At 38.6% G+C, this 21731-nt stretch overlaps 1 protein-coding gene across 9 annotated transcripts in view; it reads right to left on the bottom strand.

Moving 5' to 3' along the window:
- The window catches only part of LOC114455648 (mitogen-activated protein kinase kinase kinase kinase 4-like), a 104290-nt gene that overhangs the window by 19431 nt on the left and 63128 nt on the right, over window positions 1–21731 (bottom strand). For 2 of the 9 annotated variants that reach the window (XM_028437016.1, XM_028437020.1), the window contains exons 12-21: window positions 21026–21236; window positions 15598–15759; window positions 13854–13940; window positions 9650–9955; window positions 8265–8420; window positions 3830–4108; window positions 2556–2665; window positions 1115–1275; window positions 929–1023; window positions 144–322 (exon numbers count right to left, since the gene is read on the bottom strand). In XM_028437016.1, coding sequence (XP_028292817.1) covers window positions 144–322; window positions 929–1023; window positions 1115–1275; window positions 2556–2665; window positions 3830–4108; window positions 8265–8420; window positions 9650–9955; window positions 13854–13940; window positions 15598–15759; window positions 21026–21236 — 1746 coding nt within the window. The remainder of the gene's footprint in view (window positions 1–143; window positions 323–928; window positions 1024–1114; window positions 1276–2555; window positions 2666–3829; window positions 4109–8264; window positions 8421–9649; window positions 9956–13853; window positions 13941–15597; window positions 15760–21025; window positions 21237–21731) is intronic. The other 7 variants (XM_028437017.1, XM_028437018.1, XM_028437019.1 and 4 more) reach the window with 7 other exon arrangements.

Raw genomic sequence — 21731 nt, 5'->3', positions numbered from 1 at the left:
CAGCATTCTTAACAAATGGAAGATCAACGTAACCATTCTATGTAAAATATGTGATCATTTTGCGTAAAGAAATTGAGTAAACCTCTTAAAACAGAACCTGATCACAGATAGGAGACAATCTGAGCATGAGCTCATGCACATACACGGCTTTGGAGTCCTCTGGGCCTGAGGTCGACTCCTCTCCAGCCTCTTGGTCGACCTCTTCATCATCATCATCGTCGGTGGTGTCTGAATCTTCACTGGAAGAGGAGTAGTCTGTCACTTTATTTGGGGGGCGAACATCGTCCACTGCACGCAGTTCCTTCGCTAACGCCGTAAGGTCCTGAAAGCCAAACCAAGATGGGATTTTTAATTATTTCATATTCTCTGAGTATTCTGTTTCTCTCTCTGTGAGATCATTCAGCATCTCAGATTTCTCATCCTGGCCTGGTCATATTAGCAGGAAACAGAAAGCTGCGGGAGAGAAGAGGAAGTCATTGGGCAGCCAATAGGAAGCAGCAAAGCCAAAAGATGAAGTGAGGAGAGCGATGAGCTGACAGCTGACATTCTTCAGGCTACTGTGGGTAAGGTTAGTGGATTAATTCTACAATGAACCAGTTATTAAAACGGCAACGATGAAAAAGGAAGAAAAAGCCTTTAATCGAGGTTAGAGAGGCATGAGTTAAAACAGCCGAGGAGAGAAAGCAAGCTCATCAGCCAATCGAATCCAACCGGTTTGATCGCATCACGAGCACATTTCATGAAGCTGTTAATCAGAATCTTTCTTTAAACGTCATACACACAAATGTGAAGGTCACAGCAAACCATCGAACACACACTCAGAGAGAAGAAAAGCATTGTGTCGTGTGCATACTGAACATCTAACTCTAAGGCTACTCCCAGCTAGCAGCTAGCTAGCAGCTACTTCCTACTCAGCTCTAACTCTCACCGCTCGGTTGGGTCTGACCAAGTCCCTTCTGTCCTCTGATTTTTTCCCAGCGTTCTCAGGCCGCTGGAGGGGAGAACCCTCTGATTTGGAAGAGGCTAGAGGGTTTAGAATTACATCATGTCAATGTTGACTTTAAAACACTCTGGATGTTCTTTCATATTGGATTCATGGTGGACGTGGACTCACAGCGGGCCCTGAACCTCTCTCCAGAACCACATTGAGAACCGCGCTGTAAGCTGGAGTTGCTGGAGTTGCTGGAGGAGCTGGAGCCTCCGCTACCGGTGTTACTGGTCGGCCTGGGGACCAGCTTCTCCACTCGCTCCCACAGCAGCCGAGGCTCCGCAACACTACAGAGATGAACCACAGCAGAGTCACAGAAGACACTGGAAATCTGGCAGCGTGTGGTTTATTTTAAACCAGTGTAACATTTCTGTTGACTATTTGTGGATTGGTCATAACACAACCTCCTGTTTATATTGTGTTGCTCTTCTTTTGGCATGAAAAGTTTTTTAAAAGCATCAGACTTTTCCTGAATTGCTTGACTGTCACCTCAAACTGGTGAATGTGTTTCATAAGCTGATTTTGTAACATGTTTGCTTTGAAATAGACGCTTCTATTAGAAATTACTGTTTGCTGGGCTGCATCAATGCATAGATAGGTGCTACATACTGTATTTCAGTGTAAGGCAATACCATTACCCAAGAGTTTCCAGCAGACTAAAGTCCCAAGCAGCATTTTTTCGCTAGTGTACACAGAAATAAAAATCTCCTGATGCAGAATCAAACAATTTACATCATACTGGAGCCTTATCGTGCTCCTTACTACTGTCAGGCAGAGGTATTTCATTCCTTTGATAATTGACGTATATGTCATTTACAAAGTTCATAAATTAATAATCAACTTTTTTGTGCTAATGTGTGGTTCTCCTTCACATCCTACATTACATTCCTGCTTTTAAAACCTCAAGTTTAACAATAAACTCTTTATTTGCTGCCAAAAAATGAACACCCAGGCCACTGCCGGATAAAACAATTATTATCTTCAGCTATAAATCTATAAAGCTATAGAGTTACACAATACATACAAAATACATAAATTCATGTAACATAACTGATGTTCCCGATCAGGTTCACTGATGAGGAGATCAAATGTGCAAAAGTAAGCAGGAGGACCTCAGTGAAAGAACTGTGTGTGTAAGTGCTAACACACACACACATGCACAGTAAACAGGGTTAGACAGCAATCCCTCTTACATAATCTACACTCCCACTCTCCTGCTCTGATGAAAACAGCAAAAACAGTTAGGACAACCAGTGCAAAAATGATCTTGAATTCATCTTTGCACAGTGGATTTTATTCCACTCATTCAGTGCTAACGTCCTGTTTTTGAGCATTTCTAATCTTACCAGACAATAATCTTTACATTTGCAGGGTTTCACTGCTCCACTGAAATTCTCTTCTGATCTGACTTCCACAGTTTTTGCATCTGTAATACTACTGTAAACTTAATACTGATCTTTTGAAATACCTCTACGTGTGTTTTCTACAGATCTACCGGTAAGTGTTTTTGTGACTTAGTGTCAGATCAATGACTACCAGAGCAGTTGATCGTTGCAGCAGTTTATACCTGGGATTGTTGCGGTGCGCAGCATGGCTGCTGTTTGAGGCGTTGCCATGGTGATGAGGCGAGTCTCGCTTCGACAAAAGTGGTGACCTTGATGAAGTCCTGACAGGAATCTTTCATGATAAACACAATGACCAGCTTATACATACACACTCTAAAGAAACGTGACTGTGCTTCGATTAAACAAAATCCACCAATCTTCCGAATCCAACATTTAGAAAACAAATTCAACTGTGTTGAGACGTCAAAAGCAAAGGAGAAAAACAGCTGGGAGAAGTCCTCCATCCAGAGACTGAGCATAGATGTGAACAATAAAACCTGCACAGGCTCATCTTCCTGGCATGTGTGCATATACTGTATCTGCAGAGCAAAATAATGAGCGTACATACAGTACATAAATACATACAAAGATACGGACAGCAAGAAATAGGTTTACAGCTCAACTGCGCACCTTACCTAAAAAGGAAGATTATAGAAAAGAAGAAGCAATACATAGCAGACATATTTGAGTCTGAAAAATGTCCCTAAAGCCCGAACTTTTATATCACGATTGAAAGACTATGGTAGATAAATAACTAAAGAATCCAAAAAAATATTCACAATACAGGAAATTATTCTAAACTTTTTTGATTATAATAATTACTTCTATGAAATGTCTTTGAACCATCTTCCTCTTATTAAAGTGTTGGAGCGCTTAGTGTTAGGATAATATTTATACATAGTAGACCTGAGCAATACATAAAAATTCAAGATATATCGAGATTTCAATTTTGGTGATATAGAAAATTACAATATTGCCTATAACAAAATATTTTTATTTTATAACTTATTTTGTATTAAAATACTCATTTTAGGGAGTTGCTGCTTTTGCTACTGCTCAGAACAGCATGAAAAGCACAGTTAGACTGCTGAGTGCGTCTTAACGCAGACCTTTTCCTACAAAAAGACACGATACAGAACTCACACGTTTTTTGCATAAGCAAATTTAACTCAGAATTGTCTTTCTGGTAAGACTTTGAGTTAAAAATATTGAGATTTATATTCTATATCATCATTTTGAGAAAAAAATATTGAGAAATGAGTTTTGGTCCATAGGGAAGACTTTGACTAATATTGTGTGGATCAAATGAATGAATAATGACTATATGAGGCAGCAGCTCCTTCACTATTTACGTATATTATTGAAACTAAGAGGGTTCATTCATTGTGTTTACAGAATATTTGCAATGATAGGATGGATTCTACTGCTACAGGAGGAAGTTCTGATCCTATCTTACCCTGGGTGGAGCCTCTTCTGAAGTTGTGAGTTCATGGTGTGGGTCAATGTGTGTAGGCGTTGCTGATGTGGAGGGTGATGATGAGGATGATGATGATGAGGATGATGATGATGAAGGGAGATGAGGAAAATCATGGCTGCCCTGACGTTGATGGTTTTCAAAGTTAGAAACGAGCGTCTCAGTGAAGGAGTGTGAGTGCGACGCAGCGGGTGACGGGGAGGACGAGCTCGGCAAAACCAAACCTCTGCTACTCTTTAAAGCAGCCACGTGTGAGCGAACCTTCCAGACGACAAGGACAGAAGACAGTGGGAAGCACGGGTTAGTCTGCATGCAGTGAATACTAGGGGTGTAAATTGGCATGAATCTGACGATACGATACAATTCACGATTTGCATGTCACGATACGATATATCCAGAACTTAATTTGAGCCGGATCCTGCCGGCACCTCCAGATTTTGACCGGCACTTATTTGATTGGATGCAGCACCTAATTTAATTTTTTTTTAGCACCTTATTTGCCTTTGGGTGTTTTGATTTAATTTTGAAGTATTACGTTTGAATAGTGTCTTTTATTGAGTTGAAATCACTGGAAATGTCATTGTACACACAAAACTGAATGTAAAAACTGAGCACGAGTGAGGAAGAGAGGGGAAAGTCAGGCCACGCCCACGCTATGTCTAAAGTGTGATTTTGCGCAAAAATTGTTTCTCTGTCAGTTTGGAAGACGATAGAAAACAGTTTGATTTAAAGTGAAGTTAAGCCTGAGGTAAATAATGCTAAGTTTCTTTTATGGAAATCGTGGAGCAGCAGCACAGCAGCAGTTAGCGTAGCTAGTAGCAGCAGTTAGCGTAGCTAGTAGCAGCAGTTAGCGTAGTGAGTAGCAGCACCTGTCGCGATGATGAACCTGCCTCCAACAGACAGGACACAGGAGGAGAACTATCCAAGGGACATGAGGAGGACTCAGAGACAGAGAGAAGAAAAGGAAAGTTCCGGTATGGACATTGATACAGGCTCAGTTCAAAGCCAAGATGAGCTGCTACTCTTACTCTTACTTATGAAAGACAAGGCAGGTCTGGGCTGTGAAATATGTAAAAAAGTTGCAAGGATACAAAGGGCTCCATGGCTGTTCTTTTTTTTGCTGTTTTGGACAAATAAAATGTAAACACACGTTATATGTTCATTATGTGCTGTGCTGCTGATTTATGGCCTTATGGCTGTACCTTTGTGATGAGTGGCTAAATTAGCAGTGATTTTGCGCGGTCTTTGGTACTGAAACATGGCAGAGACGGATGCGCTCCGTAACGGGCGATTATCCATGCTTCTTTAACGCTGATTCATCATTCATTTATTAAATATTTAGGTTAATTGGTTGATTGTGTTCATGTGATATTATTGGCCCATTTAGTTAGCAAAAGGCCCTGTTAAAAAATGTATTCCGTGACATTTTTGTCTCTCTCTTACTGCAGGAACAACACGCTGCCTGTGTTCCAGGACCTGATGATTTACAAATTAAAGCTGATCTCTGGAGTTTCTGAGAAATCTGTTTATATATGATTCTTTTGAAATGCAAAAAAATACCTAACTTGTCTTTTACTATGGTCTACTGCCAGTGGTCATTTATATACATTAATGTGTATAAGTCCCTCCTTCATCCTACAGACCCCTATACAAATGGAAACGATCGTCGTGATCGCTCAGCCAATAGGCTTTGACTTCCTGTTTTTGAGAGTGTCAATCAAAGTGAATGCGTCACAACAGCAAACAGGTAAATATGATTTTGGCTCTTACCTAAACCATAGACCTATATCAATGTGCCCCGAGGCGCAGAAAAGTAGAGGCGTGGCTTCTGGTAGATTGGCAGAGGCAGTGGGAAGACGTGAGGTTGTTTAGGGCGAGACATTTCTCAGAAACTCCGGATATCGGCTTTAAGCACTGGATATATCCCAATACTAAACAATACGATATACATTGCCAAATCAATAATTACAAATTTCACCTTTACAAGTACAAAATTGTATGAAATACAATTATTTATTTTTTTTAAATTGCAAGAACTAGTACATTCTAACTTACTGTAATTCAAGCGCCAACATCAAAAACAAGTGGTATGTTTATCAAACTGTCAAAATCAATTTTTCAAAAATGTTCTTAAATTCTTAAAACACACACACGCACGCACGCACACACACACACACACACACACACACACACACACACACACACACACACACACACACACACACACACACACACACACACACACACACACACACACACACACACACACACACACACACTATCTATAAAAGCGCCCAGTGTGTTTTGTGAAAATATATAGCAATCAACTTCCAGCTAAAATGCCATGAGGAGTGAGGTAGTTTAACAAGGTCTGATGTGGTTTACTGACACCTACTGACCGGGCGTTTACGTGCTATGCATATGTTAACGCAATTAAAAGTTTTTTTTTTTTGTTAAAAAACATGATTAGAAAAATCGATTAGGACATTTTTTGGATCGATACGATAATCACGACAAAATAAACAGCAATGAAAACATGGTGGAAGGTGAAGGATGGTTATTCAACTACAAACCTCGAGCAGTGAGGTCAGCATGTTTTATACGTCTGGCCTACTTCAGGCTACATGTTGACTTCATTTTTCCTCCATAAAAGTTTTCAGGAAATAATTTCTCACTTTTGTACATCAGCAAATATAACGAAGTGATTAGAGAAAAAGGAGGACATCTATGATGAGCACAAAGTTTGCAAATAAAGTTTAGCATAAAACTCTTCCGTCTGCATGAGGCACAAATATTTCCTTCTTCGATTGACTGCACCTTGTCAAAGAAGAAAGGAAGAAATTAAGCTGAAACCCAGTACAAACCTAGAGAGAGAAACAGTCAAAAGATGCAACAGTGGATAGTTTAGACTGCATTATGAAAATTTACATGAGAAAAAGGATTTTATCAAGAAACAATTTAGAAGAGAGAGAGACAACAAAGAACAAAGAACAAAAACTAATTAAATGATGTGAAAAAGACAAACATAAATTTCATTTTTAAATGTTCAGGCCTTCAAAGTGTTGGTTTATGCGCTGTTTTGGCATAAAAAAAAAAAAAGTTTTACTTCTTAATCAATAAGCTTACTTTAGTCTGGGAAGGATAGAGGGATAACATTTTTCAAGTTCCACCAGATACATATCATTGCAAAATAAACATATCGCCTTAAATCCAGTGGCCATGATCAGGATGGTGTCAAAAACAACTAATTTTAGCAAGTCTTGTAATTAAAGCTGTAAATATTTTCAGGGATGGATAAAGCGATTGTTGGTGTGTGCGTGCCGGCCAACAGGCCTATAAATGTTAAAGGTTACTGGAAATATTTCATCACGTTTAGTCATGGAGAGCAACTGGACAGCTACAGCTAAACAAACAGTGTCATTAGTGGAAATGTTTGTTTGAAGTCCAGTTTCCTTTTTCTTGAAATTGGATCACATGAGAACAAAACACATGTTCCACATCTGTTGTCACATAAATACTGAGCCACTATTTAATAACATCCACAACAATGCTGGGCTGACCTAATTTAATGCATGTGGGGCTATTATTTTTTTTTTCTTCTACCACATCAACACTGACGGACGTTTAGAAAATCACACAAAAGTGATTATTTACACACACATCAGTGAAGAGCTGCTACATCAATGTGGTGTGTCTTAATAAACAATACTGCAGAGTGTAACAGTCACTCACTGCATCAACAGACAGAAAACACAGTAGATGCTGTGCATTGTTACAGTCAAACCTTATTAAACAGTGAAATTATGGTGGTTTAACTTGAAAGATGTTTTGTTAGTTGTAATCAACAAAATCTTTTTAATCCAAAAAGTAAACTTGATACTTGCACAGTAATGATCATTCATTGAGGCTAATACGTTTTATTTAACATTTTAATGTCAAAAATATTTTAAAAATATAATTTTAAAGCCCAGAATATTTACACTTTACTGCCTTACATTTTAACTGCATTTTGTCACATGAAACAAAATGTTCTCTTCTTAAAAAAATCCACATGATCTTCTTCATTAAATATTTTTAAATGATGTGTTTTTCTGTTTTACCATAAGCAAAAATTGCATGTTATTTCATTACAAATAGTTTCACTAGGAAATGTTTGTCATAGCTTGTCATAGTTGGTCTTAAAACCTGGTCCCATTACCAGACAATAAGGACATGTTGATTCACTGCCAAGTTGATTACTTGATAATGTACATGTGTAAATGTTCAGAAATCCTTAATAAAAAATAAGTAAAAAAAAAAAAAAAACCTGGTCCCAAGTGATATGATATACTGTTGATGAGGTAAAAAGGTGTGAACCAGATCAAATGACTCTTCAGTTTAGAGAAATAAAAGAAAAACCTGAGTTTGTTGTCGTTACCTGTGGTTCTCCGGTTCGATGCATAGCTGGTGCCTCGGTGGCAGGATTCCCATTGGGATACGAAGACTCAGAGCGTGGCGGTACTGGAGGCTGCGGTGGTTTGGTCTGAGCTGTCTGAGGAGATCCTTGGGCGTTCTTACGATATCGTTCATCGGCCTAAAGACGACACACACTGCTATTATTAGTGACGGTTTGAAACAACAGGTCACTGTGTGTCAGTACACAATGAGGTGTGTCTAAAAGATGGAAGTCATCCGCAGCTACAGCTGTTAGTTTTCCCCCTCACGTATTATTAAAATGAGAAAAGGTAGGTTAGAAAGCAGTCCACACATACAAGCAGAGAAACAAAGCCCATCATCAGGATCTGCAGAATGAGTGTTAACTAAATGTGCTCCACACACATAAACCAGAAGGAACACCAGTTTCATGCATTTTATTTCAGTTAAAACACAAAAGTAAGGACACACGCTCAGGTCCAGGAGCCTGATTCCCAAAAGAAACTAAAGCAAGGGTCTAAGGCTACGTTCACACTGCAGGTCTTAATGCACAATTCAGATTTTTCCAAAAAATCAGATTTTTTTTGGTGTGATTGTTCATAATACAGGTGTCTTCAATTAGTTTGGAATATGAACGAAATGCAACACTGAAGTGACCCACATGCACAGAAGAGGTCCTAAGGTGATCCATAACCCTGCAGGCACGTACGGTGTTTATGGAAGTAAATATGGAGGCGTCCCGAGTAGGACTATGTGTCGTGCTGAGAAATATTCTTCCCAAAAGAAGCCAGCACTACATAACATCAAGGAGACTAAAAAAAGAAGAGAGCTAGGTTTATTGCTCTATCCATTTGCAGTGTGATGGCTGCTACAGCTTTAAAACAGAGTGTTTGGATGGTTATGACGTAGGAGTCGGATAGAAAGCACCTCGGCCGTCTAAACTTCAGTCAAAAAATCAGAGATGTATCGAATTTAGGACCACATATGAAAGTGACCCGGGTCGAATTTAAAAAAATCAGAATTGTGCCGTTCAGACTGTCTTTAACAGATCGAATACAGTTCGCATATGGGCAAAAAGATTGGATTTGGGAACGTAGCCTAAAACACAAGTGCTTAAGTATTACAGTCCTGCATTATGTAGATGTATTCCCACTCCAACAAACCTGATTGTAAGAAGAAGCTTGTGATTAGCTTCAGGAAGACAAAAACCTTCTATATCATTTTAACTATCAAATCTTAAGACGTGTGAGTTCACCAATGGGATAACAGTTATTGAAGCGTCATTCACCCCTCAGCGTCAGCGAGCCGTCAGCCCAGAGCAGAGCAGTGTGAGTGAGGAAACGCAAGCAGAGGAAGCAATCGACAGCAACATCGAGATCTGACGTTCACCTCTCTGATTGGCTCAGAGTCAGGGGCAGGGCCTTGGACATCAGGAACAGGGGACTTGGATTCAGTCGACTTTTCTAGACTGGAAGCTGGACTGTGTCTGAACTGGTCAGACTGGCAGGTCTGTGCCTTTTTTATCCGGTTGGTTTCAGGGTTGTGTTGGGGTTTGCTGCTGGGCTGTGTGGTTGCTTTGCTACTTTCCACGGTTTGGTTTTGCTGAAGGGAGAGCAGGTAGGCCTGCTCCTGCTGCAGCTGCTTCTGGAGCTTCTGGGCTTGTCGCTGCTCCTCCAGCTCACGCCACTTATACTCCTGAGTGCAGGGAAGCGCAACATAACCATGCTGAGCCTCACTTTTAAAGGTGCAGTCTGCAACTCTTATAAAAGTGACTTTTTGTCATATTTGCTAAAGCTGTCACTATTTAAGGACAGCCTTACATGAAACTAGTAGTTTGTGTGAAAAAAACAGGATCATTGAGTTCCCCTGCTGCTACTGCTGCCTTTGGCAGATTGTCAGAATGCACCGCGACCGAGCAAAAAGAACCAAACAGAGCCAAGATTGTGTTTGATGGGCAGCTGTTGCTCACCGGCCCCGCCCCTTTCCTGGGCGAGAGCACTGTCTTTTTAACAATGTATGGTCTGGAGGAGTATAAGATGGAATTAGTGACTTTTTTGCTTGAAAGGTAATTACTGCTGCTTGATTTACATTATGTTTAATTTGTAATTGTTTCACTAGAACTCTGTAGTGCATGTGTTGTTGCTCCTGCTGCTGAGGTGTGTGTACATTGAGAGAGAGAATTGCTGCAGTAATATGCTTTTAACAGAGCATGTTAGCTCCTCTGAGCGAGGGACTTTGGAAAGTTTGGAGGCAGTGCAAGAGAGCAACAGGGAGGGAGGGGGAGAGAGGGATCTGAGAGTTGCGGACTGCACCTTTAAGGATTCACTTCATCTCCCGCTGGAGTCAAACATTTAAATCAAAATCATGAGTAGTGTGTATTATTTAATCAGCAGGACAGCAAAACGTCTTTGAGCAAAGACCCCAGTAATCAATAAATTAATCAATCTGACCAAAAAGATAACTTTTGTTAACTTTTACCCTTTACAGTTTTTTCCTTTTCTTTTCTTTGAAAGTCAAACTGATCAAACATAAATCTGTATTTGTCTGAAAAGATAGATAGATAGATAGATAGATAGATAGATAGATAGATAGATAGATAGATAGATAGATAGATAGATAAAGAAGAGAGCTCCACTAAAAAATAAATACTCCTTTTTGATCACAAAAACACATTCATGATCTTATATCCTCACATCTATCTTTTGATTTTCTTTAGCTGAATGATGGTTTTAGCAGCTGTAAATCTCTTAAGTTTTACATGTATTGTTTGTTCTCTCTATTCCTTGTTCCTTTTTCCTTGATGACTGGGGCTTAAGTTAAACACATTAGTTAGCTAAGTTAAAGGCAGTATGATGAATGTAGAGCTAAATGCAGCTTGCACTGCTAATGTGGTTCTAAGATTATCCATCATCTCTTCATTTTCCTACCCCTGCTTTGTTATTAGCGACTGCTTACCACGCAGCAGAAAGCAGCTGAAGAGCCTGCTAAATAGATTTGGGCCGAAAAGCAACAGAGCAAGAAAGTAATCTTCAGTCGAGAGGTTGATTGCTGGATACAAAGTCTGAGGCTTCATTTACAAAAGGTACTTACGCCCAAAAACGTGCGTATGTCAAAATCCACGACAAAATCCTGATGTTCAGAAACTGGAGCGAGCACGATAATGTGCGGTCTTTCACATCAAGTCCTGAGGTGGCGTACGTACGTTTCTACATAGATGATGCTTTAAATTCTAAGTATTTATGAGGCACACTACCAAAATAATACAATACATTCACACATGAACCCATGAGCTGCTGTTGGCCTGTATCATTTAAACATTTTTTTTCATAGTTTTTAATTTTTTTTTAAATCTGTCTAATCCCAGTCAGCCACATGTTATTCACTACCCGTCAGAGCTCTGTGTGCTGGGATCTCCTACAGGTGATCAGCTGCCCTCTGAGTAACAGACACGTTTATTTGACAAATTTTAACATAAACTGTGGAGGCTGGAGCTCGTGGAGCGCGTCACGTGAGATGATGCTAATGGACTGATAGGGTTAACATGTCAAGCATTAACTCCCATTGTCCTATATACACTTATTAACTGCCAAATAGCTTTTATTTTAGCCTGTCCACATCTGAAATCAAATTGAAAGATAATTAGAACCCAGTGTCTTGTTTCGAAATTGTGAATGTGCAAAATCTTGTCTGTCACGGTGTCAGGATGTGATTCATTATTTCCTAGTATTATTTCTGTCTCCAAAAGAAGCTGACAATTCAAACGTTGTAAATGGACCTCTCAGTGAACATCTGGAATGAAAACAAAGCAAACCCCCTTTTTAAAATGGATGACCAGCTTCCCCACTGTGACATCATCATCATCCCTCAGGGACCTGTAAACATCCCAACTACCCAAAGAAAACCCTGAGAAAGCTTCTTATGTTTGACCTCAGCAATGATAGATCCCCTTGGAACAGCAAAAACCATAACTTGGACTAAAACCCTTTGTACGTTTTAGAAAGCAAACTAATTAAATCCAGAAAAGTTTGTGTAAGGCTTAGGCTGAGAAGTAGAATAATAAAGGCTAACCATATAAAAACTGTGGAAGCATTAAAACATAAATGCTTGGGACATTGTAATTGATGGAAAAGCCATTAAAGGGCATGCGTAGTGAATTTTATTTTCAAGCTCTGTCAACTAGAAGTTTAGTCGGGTAACTTTATAGTTATTTTAGAGCAGCTAGGAGAGGAAAAAAACAGCTTGATCCTGAAGTTACGTCGAGCTACTGTACATAGTACAGGCCTCAGGTAGGACCGAATGTAAACACTAAACCACAATCAACAACTTCACGTCACCTTCAACATAACATGGCTGCTCCACATGGATTTTATTTTAATGTATTACATCTTGCAAAAAAAAAGGAAAAGCACTCTAAATGTGTGTTTTTTTGGCTTGTTTTAAAATAAATGTGCACATATCTCTGAATGATAATCTAACTTTATCCTAAAAACAAGACCGTCCTCCATGTGTCAGAAGATTCATGTAAAACGTCTCATGAATACTTCATGCATTTTCCTGCAGATTGTTTATTTTTAGTAATTTTTAAACCTGCTGCTTAACTGCTGGGAGGAATCCAGTGATGCTTAAACAATATGGACATAGTTACTTGAAACAACTGTCTTTCTAGCCTGAAGTCTCAGTGGAATCACAATAAACACACATTTATCATCAGATTAGGTCAAACATAAGTTTGTCTTTGTAGTATTTTACACTAATAATGCGCTAGATCCAGACAATGTTTTAAAACAATGAAAGTAGTCTGATTATGCCCCCAGTTTGTATTGTGTTAAAATAACTACTGTTCATGACAAAGGAACAGAGAATAAACCAAAGAAGATAGTATAATAAAGTAGTAGGTCAGAAATCTAAGAGTGTATTTCTATCTAGTGTCAGCAAATAATGTCAAATAGATTTTGTTGGGTAGGACAAAAGTCAAACAATATTTAAATTATGTATTTTTAACATTTTGGTAGAAGAAAAACTGTTTTATTTTATTGATATTTTTGCCACTTCATTTGTTTTTTGCTTTAACAATCTACATCATAATTGTGAAATAATCAAACTCAATGAGGCTGGAGTTTGCTCTACAAAATAAATATTTTAGCATATTGTGTTGGTCCTTTTACAATGCCCTGCAGACTACATTTCCATTATCAATAAACACCTGAGGTTAAACCATGAGTTGAGAAATCGATCAGAGTAAAGGTGGAGACATTGATTGCCCCTTTATGAACTGTGTGTGTGTGTGTGCGTGTGTGCGTGTGCGTGTGCGTGTGTGTGTGAGTGTGTGTGTGTGTGTGTGTGTGTGTGTGTGTGTGTGTGTGTGTGTGTGTGTGTGTGTGTGTGTGTGTTTAAATAAATGTGGAGACATATTTTGTTCATTGCTAATATAAAGAACACATTTTCTGCTTCATACATGACTAGTGCAGATACCCTTTAGGAAATAAAATAGCCTGAGGAAAACACAACACAACTATTCTAGTCTTTCGTTGGTCAGTGCACTGAGGATGAATTAAACCAACGCTGATTTAAATGTGATGTGTTAAGCACTAACCAGTAACATTGCCTGTTCATGAAGAAGCTGCTGTTGCAGAATCTCCAGGTGTCTCTGCTCTTCCTCCAGCTGACGACGGATGTATTCCTGTCAATCAAACACAAGGGACTCATCAAACGACAGGAAAACCCAGAAAATACCTGTTCAATATCAGTAGGAGGCAGGATTGGGTCAATTATAATTATAATTGTGTAATCGGTAATTAATTACAATTTCGACATAAATACAATTGTAATAGTAATTGAAAAAAATCAGTTGCTGTTGTAATCATAATTTACTTTGTAATTGGCATGGAGATTCTATAAAAAATTGTATATATTATATATCTATCTATCTATTAAAGCAAGGACCGTCTGTCTGTCTGTAGAGCGCAGATCTCCCTGACGCAGTGTCTGTTCGACCTGAAACTTTTCTAAAAGCTTGCACACATTATACTAGCAAAGCTCTCAAGTCTCACGCAATGGGCCTGAGACACACGCATTTCAACCTGATGTGAGTCACTGAGTGGGTGCATGGGCGCGACTGATGCGCGTGTGTGGAGCCCACAGAGGAGAGATGGACAAGTAGCGAGTCACACACACACACACACACACTCATACACACGCACGCACGCACGCACGCACGCACGCACGCACACACACACACACACACACACACACACACACACTAACAATTTTTTACATGTCACGTAGACAGTGCTACATAGTGAAGCGCGCCTGATCGCTATAGCTTCCCTAACGCCACACCTGCGTCTACGTGTGACTGATATATTTATGTTTGTTAGGTGCACATCCAGGTGTGGCATAGTTGTGCATACACTTTAATGTGTATGCACAACTATGCACAACTAACGCACTCGTATGCTAACGAGTGCGTTAGACTGGTGCGCATATATGTAGAAGCGAACCACCCCCACACACACACACACACACACACACACACACACACACACACACACACACACACACCACTAACCTTGAATGATAAGCACCCCTGCACTAAGAAATGCTGAATGCTAAATAAATAGTTTTATTTGTACGAATTTAAGTGTCTTTTTATCAGATTCTACCTAAACCGCAGTATTGGTGCAAACTTTATTTATCAATTTATCATGTTCATCGCAATCGCACTCGCTATTTTACTTTGCACCCGCATATATACCCCTTTATAACACTACAGAGTACAGAGTACAGAGTATGTACACCTCTTTGTACATCCAACCTTCAAACACATACTTACATTTCGCCATAATTGACAACTCTACATAAGCCCCCACTATATGAATACATACTTCCGACGGGCACTGTAATAGTTTGATTAAATACAAAACTGGGGAATGTAACTGATGCTTTGTACAATAAGTTTACAGCTATTGCTAAATTCCAACTGTTGTTTACTTAATAAGATATTATAATCAATGTACTGAAATGTAAATATGCTAAAATGACAACATACACTCACAAATACAAAAGCACTTACGTAACTGTAATTGATTTTCAGAACATTAAAAAAATCATAATTTATATTGTAATTGGGAAAAATGCTGGGCACTCTAATCGTAATTGAATTGGAATTGAACATGGATAATTGAAATTTAAATATTAAAATGTATTTGACCCCAACCCTGGTAGGAGCCAATGTATTATCCACATAATACATGATTATTTAAAATATTTGCTTACAAAGTGAAATTCATTATAGTGATAAAAGTTGAGTGTATCGGTTCAATCTGATTTGTTTCTACCTGTTCTCGGTCAGCTCTCCTCTTTTCTTCCTCGGCCCTCCTGCGCTCTTCCTCTTCTTTGCGGCGTCGCTCCATCTCTTCCACGCGTCTTTTCTCCTCCTGCTCACGTCGGCGTTGCTCGCGCTCCTGCTGCCTCCTCATCTCTCGCTCACGCCGTTGTTGCTACGAGTGAACAAAGCCAGCGTATTAAAAAGAAACCTGCACAAAACTATTCAAATATTATCTTGACCTAAGTTTTTTCGTTGGTAAGGCAAGTGTTTTTTGGGGTTATTTTTGCTTCAATTTTTTTTTGGTAAGTAAAAAGATCATCTGTGCTTTCAACTACTTACTGCCCTATTTGATATCTCTGTAAATTCTGCATAAAGATTTTCGACACCAATTATCTTTATGAAAATATCTAATTAAAAACCTTGCAAACAGTAGTTTTCCAAACATTGAATATCCCCTTGTATATGTAGGCCTGTTAAACATATGCAAAAACGCCAATTCAAAGTTATTAGTCATTCCTAAATAGTATTTTTTTTACTGCTAAAAAGAGAACAAGGAAATTTCTAGAGATGCACCAATACCGATACTGGTATCGGTCCAATCCTGCATTCATATACTCGCTAAAGTTCACTGATATGCAAGAACCGATACCCATTGCATCCTATAGCTTTGAATGATTGCCTGTCATTTCTGGGGACATACTGTATTTATACAGAACATGTTGTGAAATGTCAGTTTTATAGTCATTTTTTTTAAATTATTTATATCTAATATATAAACATTTATTGTAACAAGTAGAGAATAAAATTTGTCTTCCAATTTATTGAATTTTGCTTAAGAGTTTTGTGTCGGTATCGGTACTTGGGATCGGCAAGTACACATACCCAAATATTGTTTGGAAAAAGTGGTATCGAAGCATCCCTAGAAATGTTCATTAATTTTTTTAAAAAAAGCTGCCCTTTAATGAAATCAGTGGACAACTGTGCTCACGGACTTCTAGTCAATGTCTTCTTCAAAATATATTGTGTACTTTGATTAATTGAAATAAATATTCAACTTAGTGATCATTAATAGAAACATTTCACAGGCATGATTTCAGTTTACAGGGCGCAGTTTGAGACCTCAACTGTAAATAATCTGAACACAACGTAAAACGTCAACATGCAGCACATGTCAAAGAGCAGGAAATGATCAATAAGAAGGCAGAAATTTCAGAGATTAAAAGCACAAAAAAAGCACTATGGCTCTGGTTTGTATAAGATAAATCTGTAGTTTCACTGTTATAGTGATGAAGAAACAGCTTTTATCTACATACAACAGACTCTTAGTCCACTGCTCTTTAACTATTCTTTCATGCTAGGGTTAGCATAACCCTAACCCTTACGAGGGAATGTGCTTTAAGTCGTGTGTCTCGCACAGCAATGACAGAAATGGAGCCGGATTCAAACCCACAACCAATTCACCTTCAAGATGTTGGTCGATTTTCCTCTTTTTTAACCACAGAGGATCATCTCAATACTTTACGACATGCTTTATTTTGTAGCCCTGTGGTCATTAAATGGTTGTAATGCATTCATTTTCAATGGTGTCCTAATATTTGTGAGAGTACAGTGTAGGGGTAATTTTAAACATGCTGCACTTTAATGGTTTCCTGTTAAAGATGGCAGGCGCTTTAAAGTTAATCCACAAACTGACAAATAAATCCCAGGCTGTGCTCTCTGTGGATTAGATTTTTAGTCAGAGGTAAAATGATATGTATTTACAAGTGTGAGTGATTTCAATGCCCATAATTCTGAACTGGTGTCAAAATTTTAAGTGGGGTGTTATAGAGCACCTAATGTGAGTAAAGGTTTAAATCTGACAGGCAGTGCCGTGGGCCTCTCGAGCAGACACTTTTAATCATAGTTTTCTTTTACTAAAATGCAACTTAGTAGTAGTCAAAATGAAGTCATCAGGACTATTGCAGTTATAGTCTAGTTTTAGTCAGTATCATTTTAGTCGACTGAATCTGTTACAGATGTCAAATATACAGGATAAGGGTTTATGCTTTTTTTTTTAAAGATTTGATTACCATTTATTAACCTGATATTGAATTATATTAATGTGTAAGACCACATGATCACGAGTTCTGATTGGATTTCATCCCATAGCGATGAAATTAAACTTTTACGCTTTTTTAGTCAAAATATACTATATTATATCTATTTATTGTCACCTAAAGAAATCGACAAAATATAGGATGTAAATTTTTAGTCGACAAAATTAGCACTCACACACACACACATTTGTAAGAAAAGCTGCAGGACCCCAAAGTTATGGTCTTTGAAAATGTTGTGGTTTTACAAAGTGAGGATTCAGGTGATCAATGCAAACATGAGAGCACATGCAGGTTGGTATTTCACTGAACATGGCTCAGGATCAACTGTGGCTGAATCAGCAGTAACAAGCATGGTCATGAATCAAAGCCAAAGGTCTGCTGTGCTGCAGCTGCCGTGGGGAAACATGTCACACACAAACTTAAACACGAAACAAGCACATTTGGCCCAGTGATATTAAAGCAAAATGATCTGTCAGTCTTTTTGCGTTTCACCTGTTTTTCATGCTTTTTCTTACTACACTCCTTAGTCCTACCGCTTACTGTATATCGTTATCATCTCTTACTTCTCCAAAAATAATCTCCTCCCTTTCTTTGCATGTTGAGGAGGAAAAGCAACGGATTACAGGATAATTACAGAATAAATGGTTTTAGGTTAATTTCCCTGAGGACAGTACCTGTAATTACCTTTTTTCCTTCTGATAGCAACCTGTAATTGATTCTGGAATATAATATGAAATATCATCACAAAAACATCCAACAACATGGCCACAGGTCACAATCTGTAATTGTGATACTCCAGCCTGGCATGACTAATAACCAACCAGTTAAACTCAATACAAGCATGTTTAGACTGGAAAGAGTTCAAGCTGAAGCTAAACTCCATTAATGAGGATTCTACATTATGTACGGATGACTCCAGCAAAGCAAAGTGTGATATCAGTGTATTTCTTACCACTAACAACGGCCTGTGAGAATTCATATTCAGAGTTTAAATAAGTCATCTTTCACCATTTTCAACAGGATCTTTACAGTTCCATCTGTGTGCTCATACGTTGTCATGAATCTACCATTTTCAGTGATATCTTTCATTTAATTAACCTTTACCATGCGTCTGAGAGAGCATACACCTATAAAACCATTTAAATTTGGTCTGAATGATGATCAAACTTAATCCTGAATACAAAACTATCCTCCATCTTTAAGAAGATTCATGTACAACATTTCATAAATACTACATGCTTTTTCCCACGCAGTATTTATTTTTAGTTGTTTTTAAACCTGCCGCTTATCTGCTGGGAGGAATCCAGTGATGCTTCAACAATATATGGACAGAGTTACTTGAAACAACAAACAGTCTTTCTATCTTGGAGTCTCAGTGAAATTAGAATAAAGAGACATTTACCATCAGATTAGGTCAAATATGAGTTTGTCTTGTAGTATTTTACACTAATAATGCTCTAGATCCAGATCATGTTTTAAAACAATCAAAGTAGAGACTGTTTATGCCCCCAATGTTACAATAACTGTTCATGACAAAGAAGCAGAGAATAAAACAAGTATAATAAAGTAGTTGGTCAGATATCTAAAAGTTGGGCACAACAAAAGTCAAACAAATTTTTATTCAATTCCAAATTTTAATGTGTAACAATTTAAAGATGCGTTACAGTTTTCTATTGAACAGGTTTGTGTTTTAGAAATGTTTTACAATAATTTCAATTCAGTTTTTTTAAGAGGGTGATTTTAGAGAGGCTTTGAAAAACATTTAGGTGAAAGAAAAACTGCTTTATTATTATTATTATTATTATTTATTTGCAGATTTCAAAGGAATTCACAATAATCCTGGAAAAATCCATGGATGAGCCGCTCCCTCACATAGCCTGCACTCTATTGGCTACAGAAGGTGCTCTTCAAACAACTCTTCAAACAACCCCAATTAGAACGTGCAGGTAGGTGGGCTTCTGTATTCTGATGAGTTTCAACTGATGGGTTTCCATCGACACATGAACTCACCCCCTTACGTCTGCTCATCAGTCCATTTATAAGTCTTTATGGTCAGTTTTTACTAAAACTCTCACTGTCTCAGAGTCCAGTGCATGATCACTCATGAACAAACCTAATGTGGCAATTTGGCAACTCTATGCCATTTATTATTTCCTACGATTACAAACTTGCCAAGATTTGTTACATTTTAAACCTTGTTGTATCTTTTATTCACGAAGCCACAGCCCTCCCCTGCTCCAGAAACTTCTATTTATTACACATATTTACTTTTTATTTAAGCAAACCTATTTTAGGCATAGAGAATGAAACCAAATACATGACAGATGTAAAACATCTGCAGTCATTGCTTTCATACATCTTTCCTCTACATACAAGGCACATCTTACCCGTCCTGTGTGCTGGGACTGTATCACTTTACCCACAACTATCGAAGCTTGTTTTTGGAACTTTCTGTCACATAGATGTGCAGTGGTGGAGGCAGATTACTCATCCCACCAGGACTGACGGTCGGAACACACTTCTTACTCCCGACAGCTGCTTTCACTGGACAAATATGTGCCGACTCACCGAAAAATCCACACTTAGAACGCTCAGCCATATTGACCGCATCCTCAAATTTAAATGAAAAAATAGGAATGTATATGCCGGAAAATATATTCTTTTCCTTTACAATTTACATTTTGAGAAGACTGATTGTTAAAAGTGTTTGTCTAAATTGTGAAATAATCACACTTATTGAAGCTGGTGTTTGCGCTACAAAATAAACTTTAGTATATTGTGTCCACTCCTTTTAAAATGCCCAGCACACTTAAAGGCACACTGTGTAATTTTCAGCACTAGGGGCTCTAGACCTGTAACTTTCACGTCAAGCGCCGCAGCACTGTCGCAAAAATCAACAAACAGTCAGTCGGGCCAGCCTCCCATGTATTTTGATTGTGTATGCAGACAGTAGTTGACCTGTAACTTTGGGATAAGGATTGGCTCTAAGGGATGGGTCAGTCGGGCTGGGATGTGAGGGATGCCGGAGGTCCGGCACTCAGCCCACCATGCCACGTCTGTGGCGTTCCCCCCCGACTAACTGGCCTCACCAACTTCGTCGGCCCCCTTCGTCGGGGGTCAATGACACTGTCAAGTGCTGTATATTGGCCTGAGGAATCATTTAAAATAACTCATATGGATCAACTCTTTAGGTCAAAAAGTCTACGGTGTACCTTTAAAATGACCAGTATGAATCAGCCAGTGAGGTTAAACCATGATTTGAGAATTCACTCAGGAGGCATTGTTTCCAACTTCATGACCAGAAAAGCCTGTTTTTTTTTACGAGTAAACATTCAGTCTCACCTCCTCCAGCCTCCTCCTCTGCTCCTTCTGCTGCTCAATACGCTTCTGCCTCTCCGCCAACAGTTGGCGCTTGTACTCCTCCTGCTCTCGGAGCTGCTGCTCCTGCAGGAGCTGCTGGCGGCGCAGAGCCTCCGAGCGCTCCTTGTTTTCCTGCTGCAGACGGATAAAGTCCCGACGCAGAGTGGATTCACCTGGCACGTTTACAATTGAGCTGATGAAGCAAAACCACACCTTATAGTTAGTCGGAAATACAATCAACTCACTTAAAGGCACTACAAGGACTACACGGACACCATGGAAAAGGCAAAGTGTGAAAACTAATTAACATCATAATTAAGTTAAGTTCATTTATAACAATGTAACAAAACAATACATATCTTTTTTTAAACTTGATTGTCACTTAAGAGTTGTATATATAACAATTATATAGCAATATATAATGATTCAGATGTATGGGCACCCCTACTTAAAAAAAAATTGCATGAATGTTGAAATACGCAATCCGGATCTGATCCTGATGAAACTCGGTGAGGTAATTGAACAACCAACCTGACAAAACTGAGTCAAATTTCATAAAGATCAATACATTTTGAACTGAGATATCAATTTATGAAATTTCACCAAAGATGAGGGAAAGGATTTTTTTATTTTTTAAACTGATCCTGAATCAGAATATTCATCTGCATCTCTTCCAGGTCTATCTTTG

Source organism: Gouania willdenowi, chromosome 21, assembly GCF_900634775.1.
Source record: "Gouania willdenowi chromosome 21, fGouWil2.1, whole genome shotgun sequence".
NCBI classification, from domain to species: Eukaryota; Metazoa; Chordata; class Actinopteri; order Blenniiformes; family Gobiesocidae; genus Gouania; species Gouania willdenowi.
This window is presented reverse-complemented; position numbering and strand designations above follow the sequence as displayed.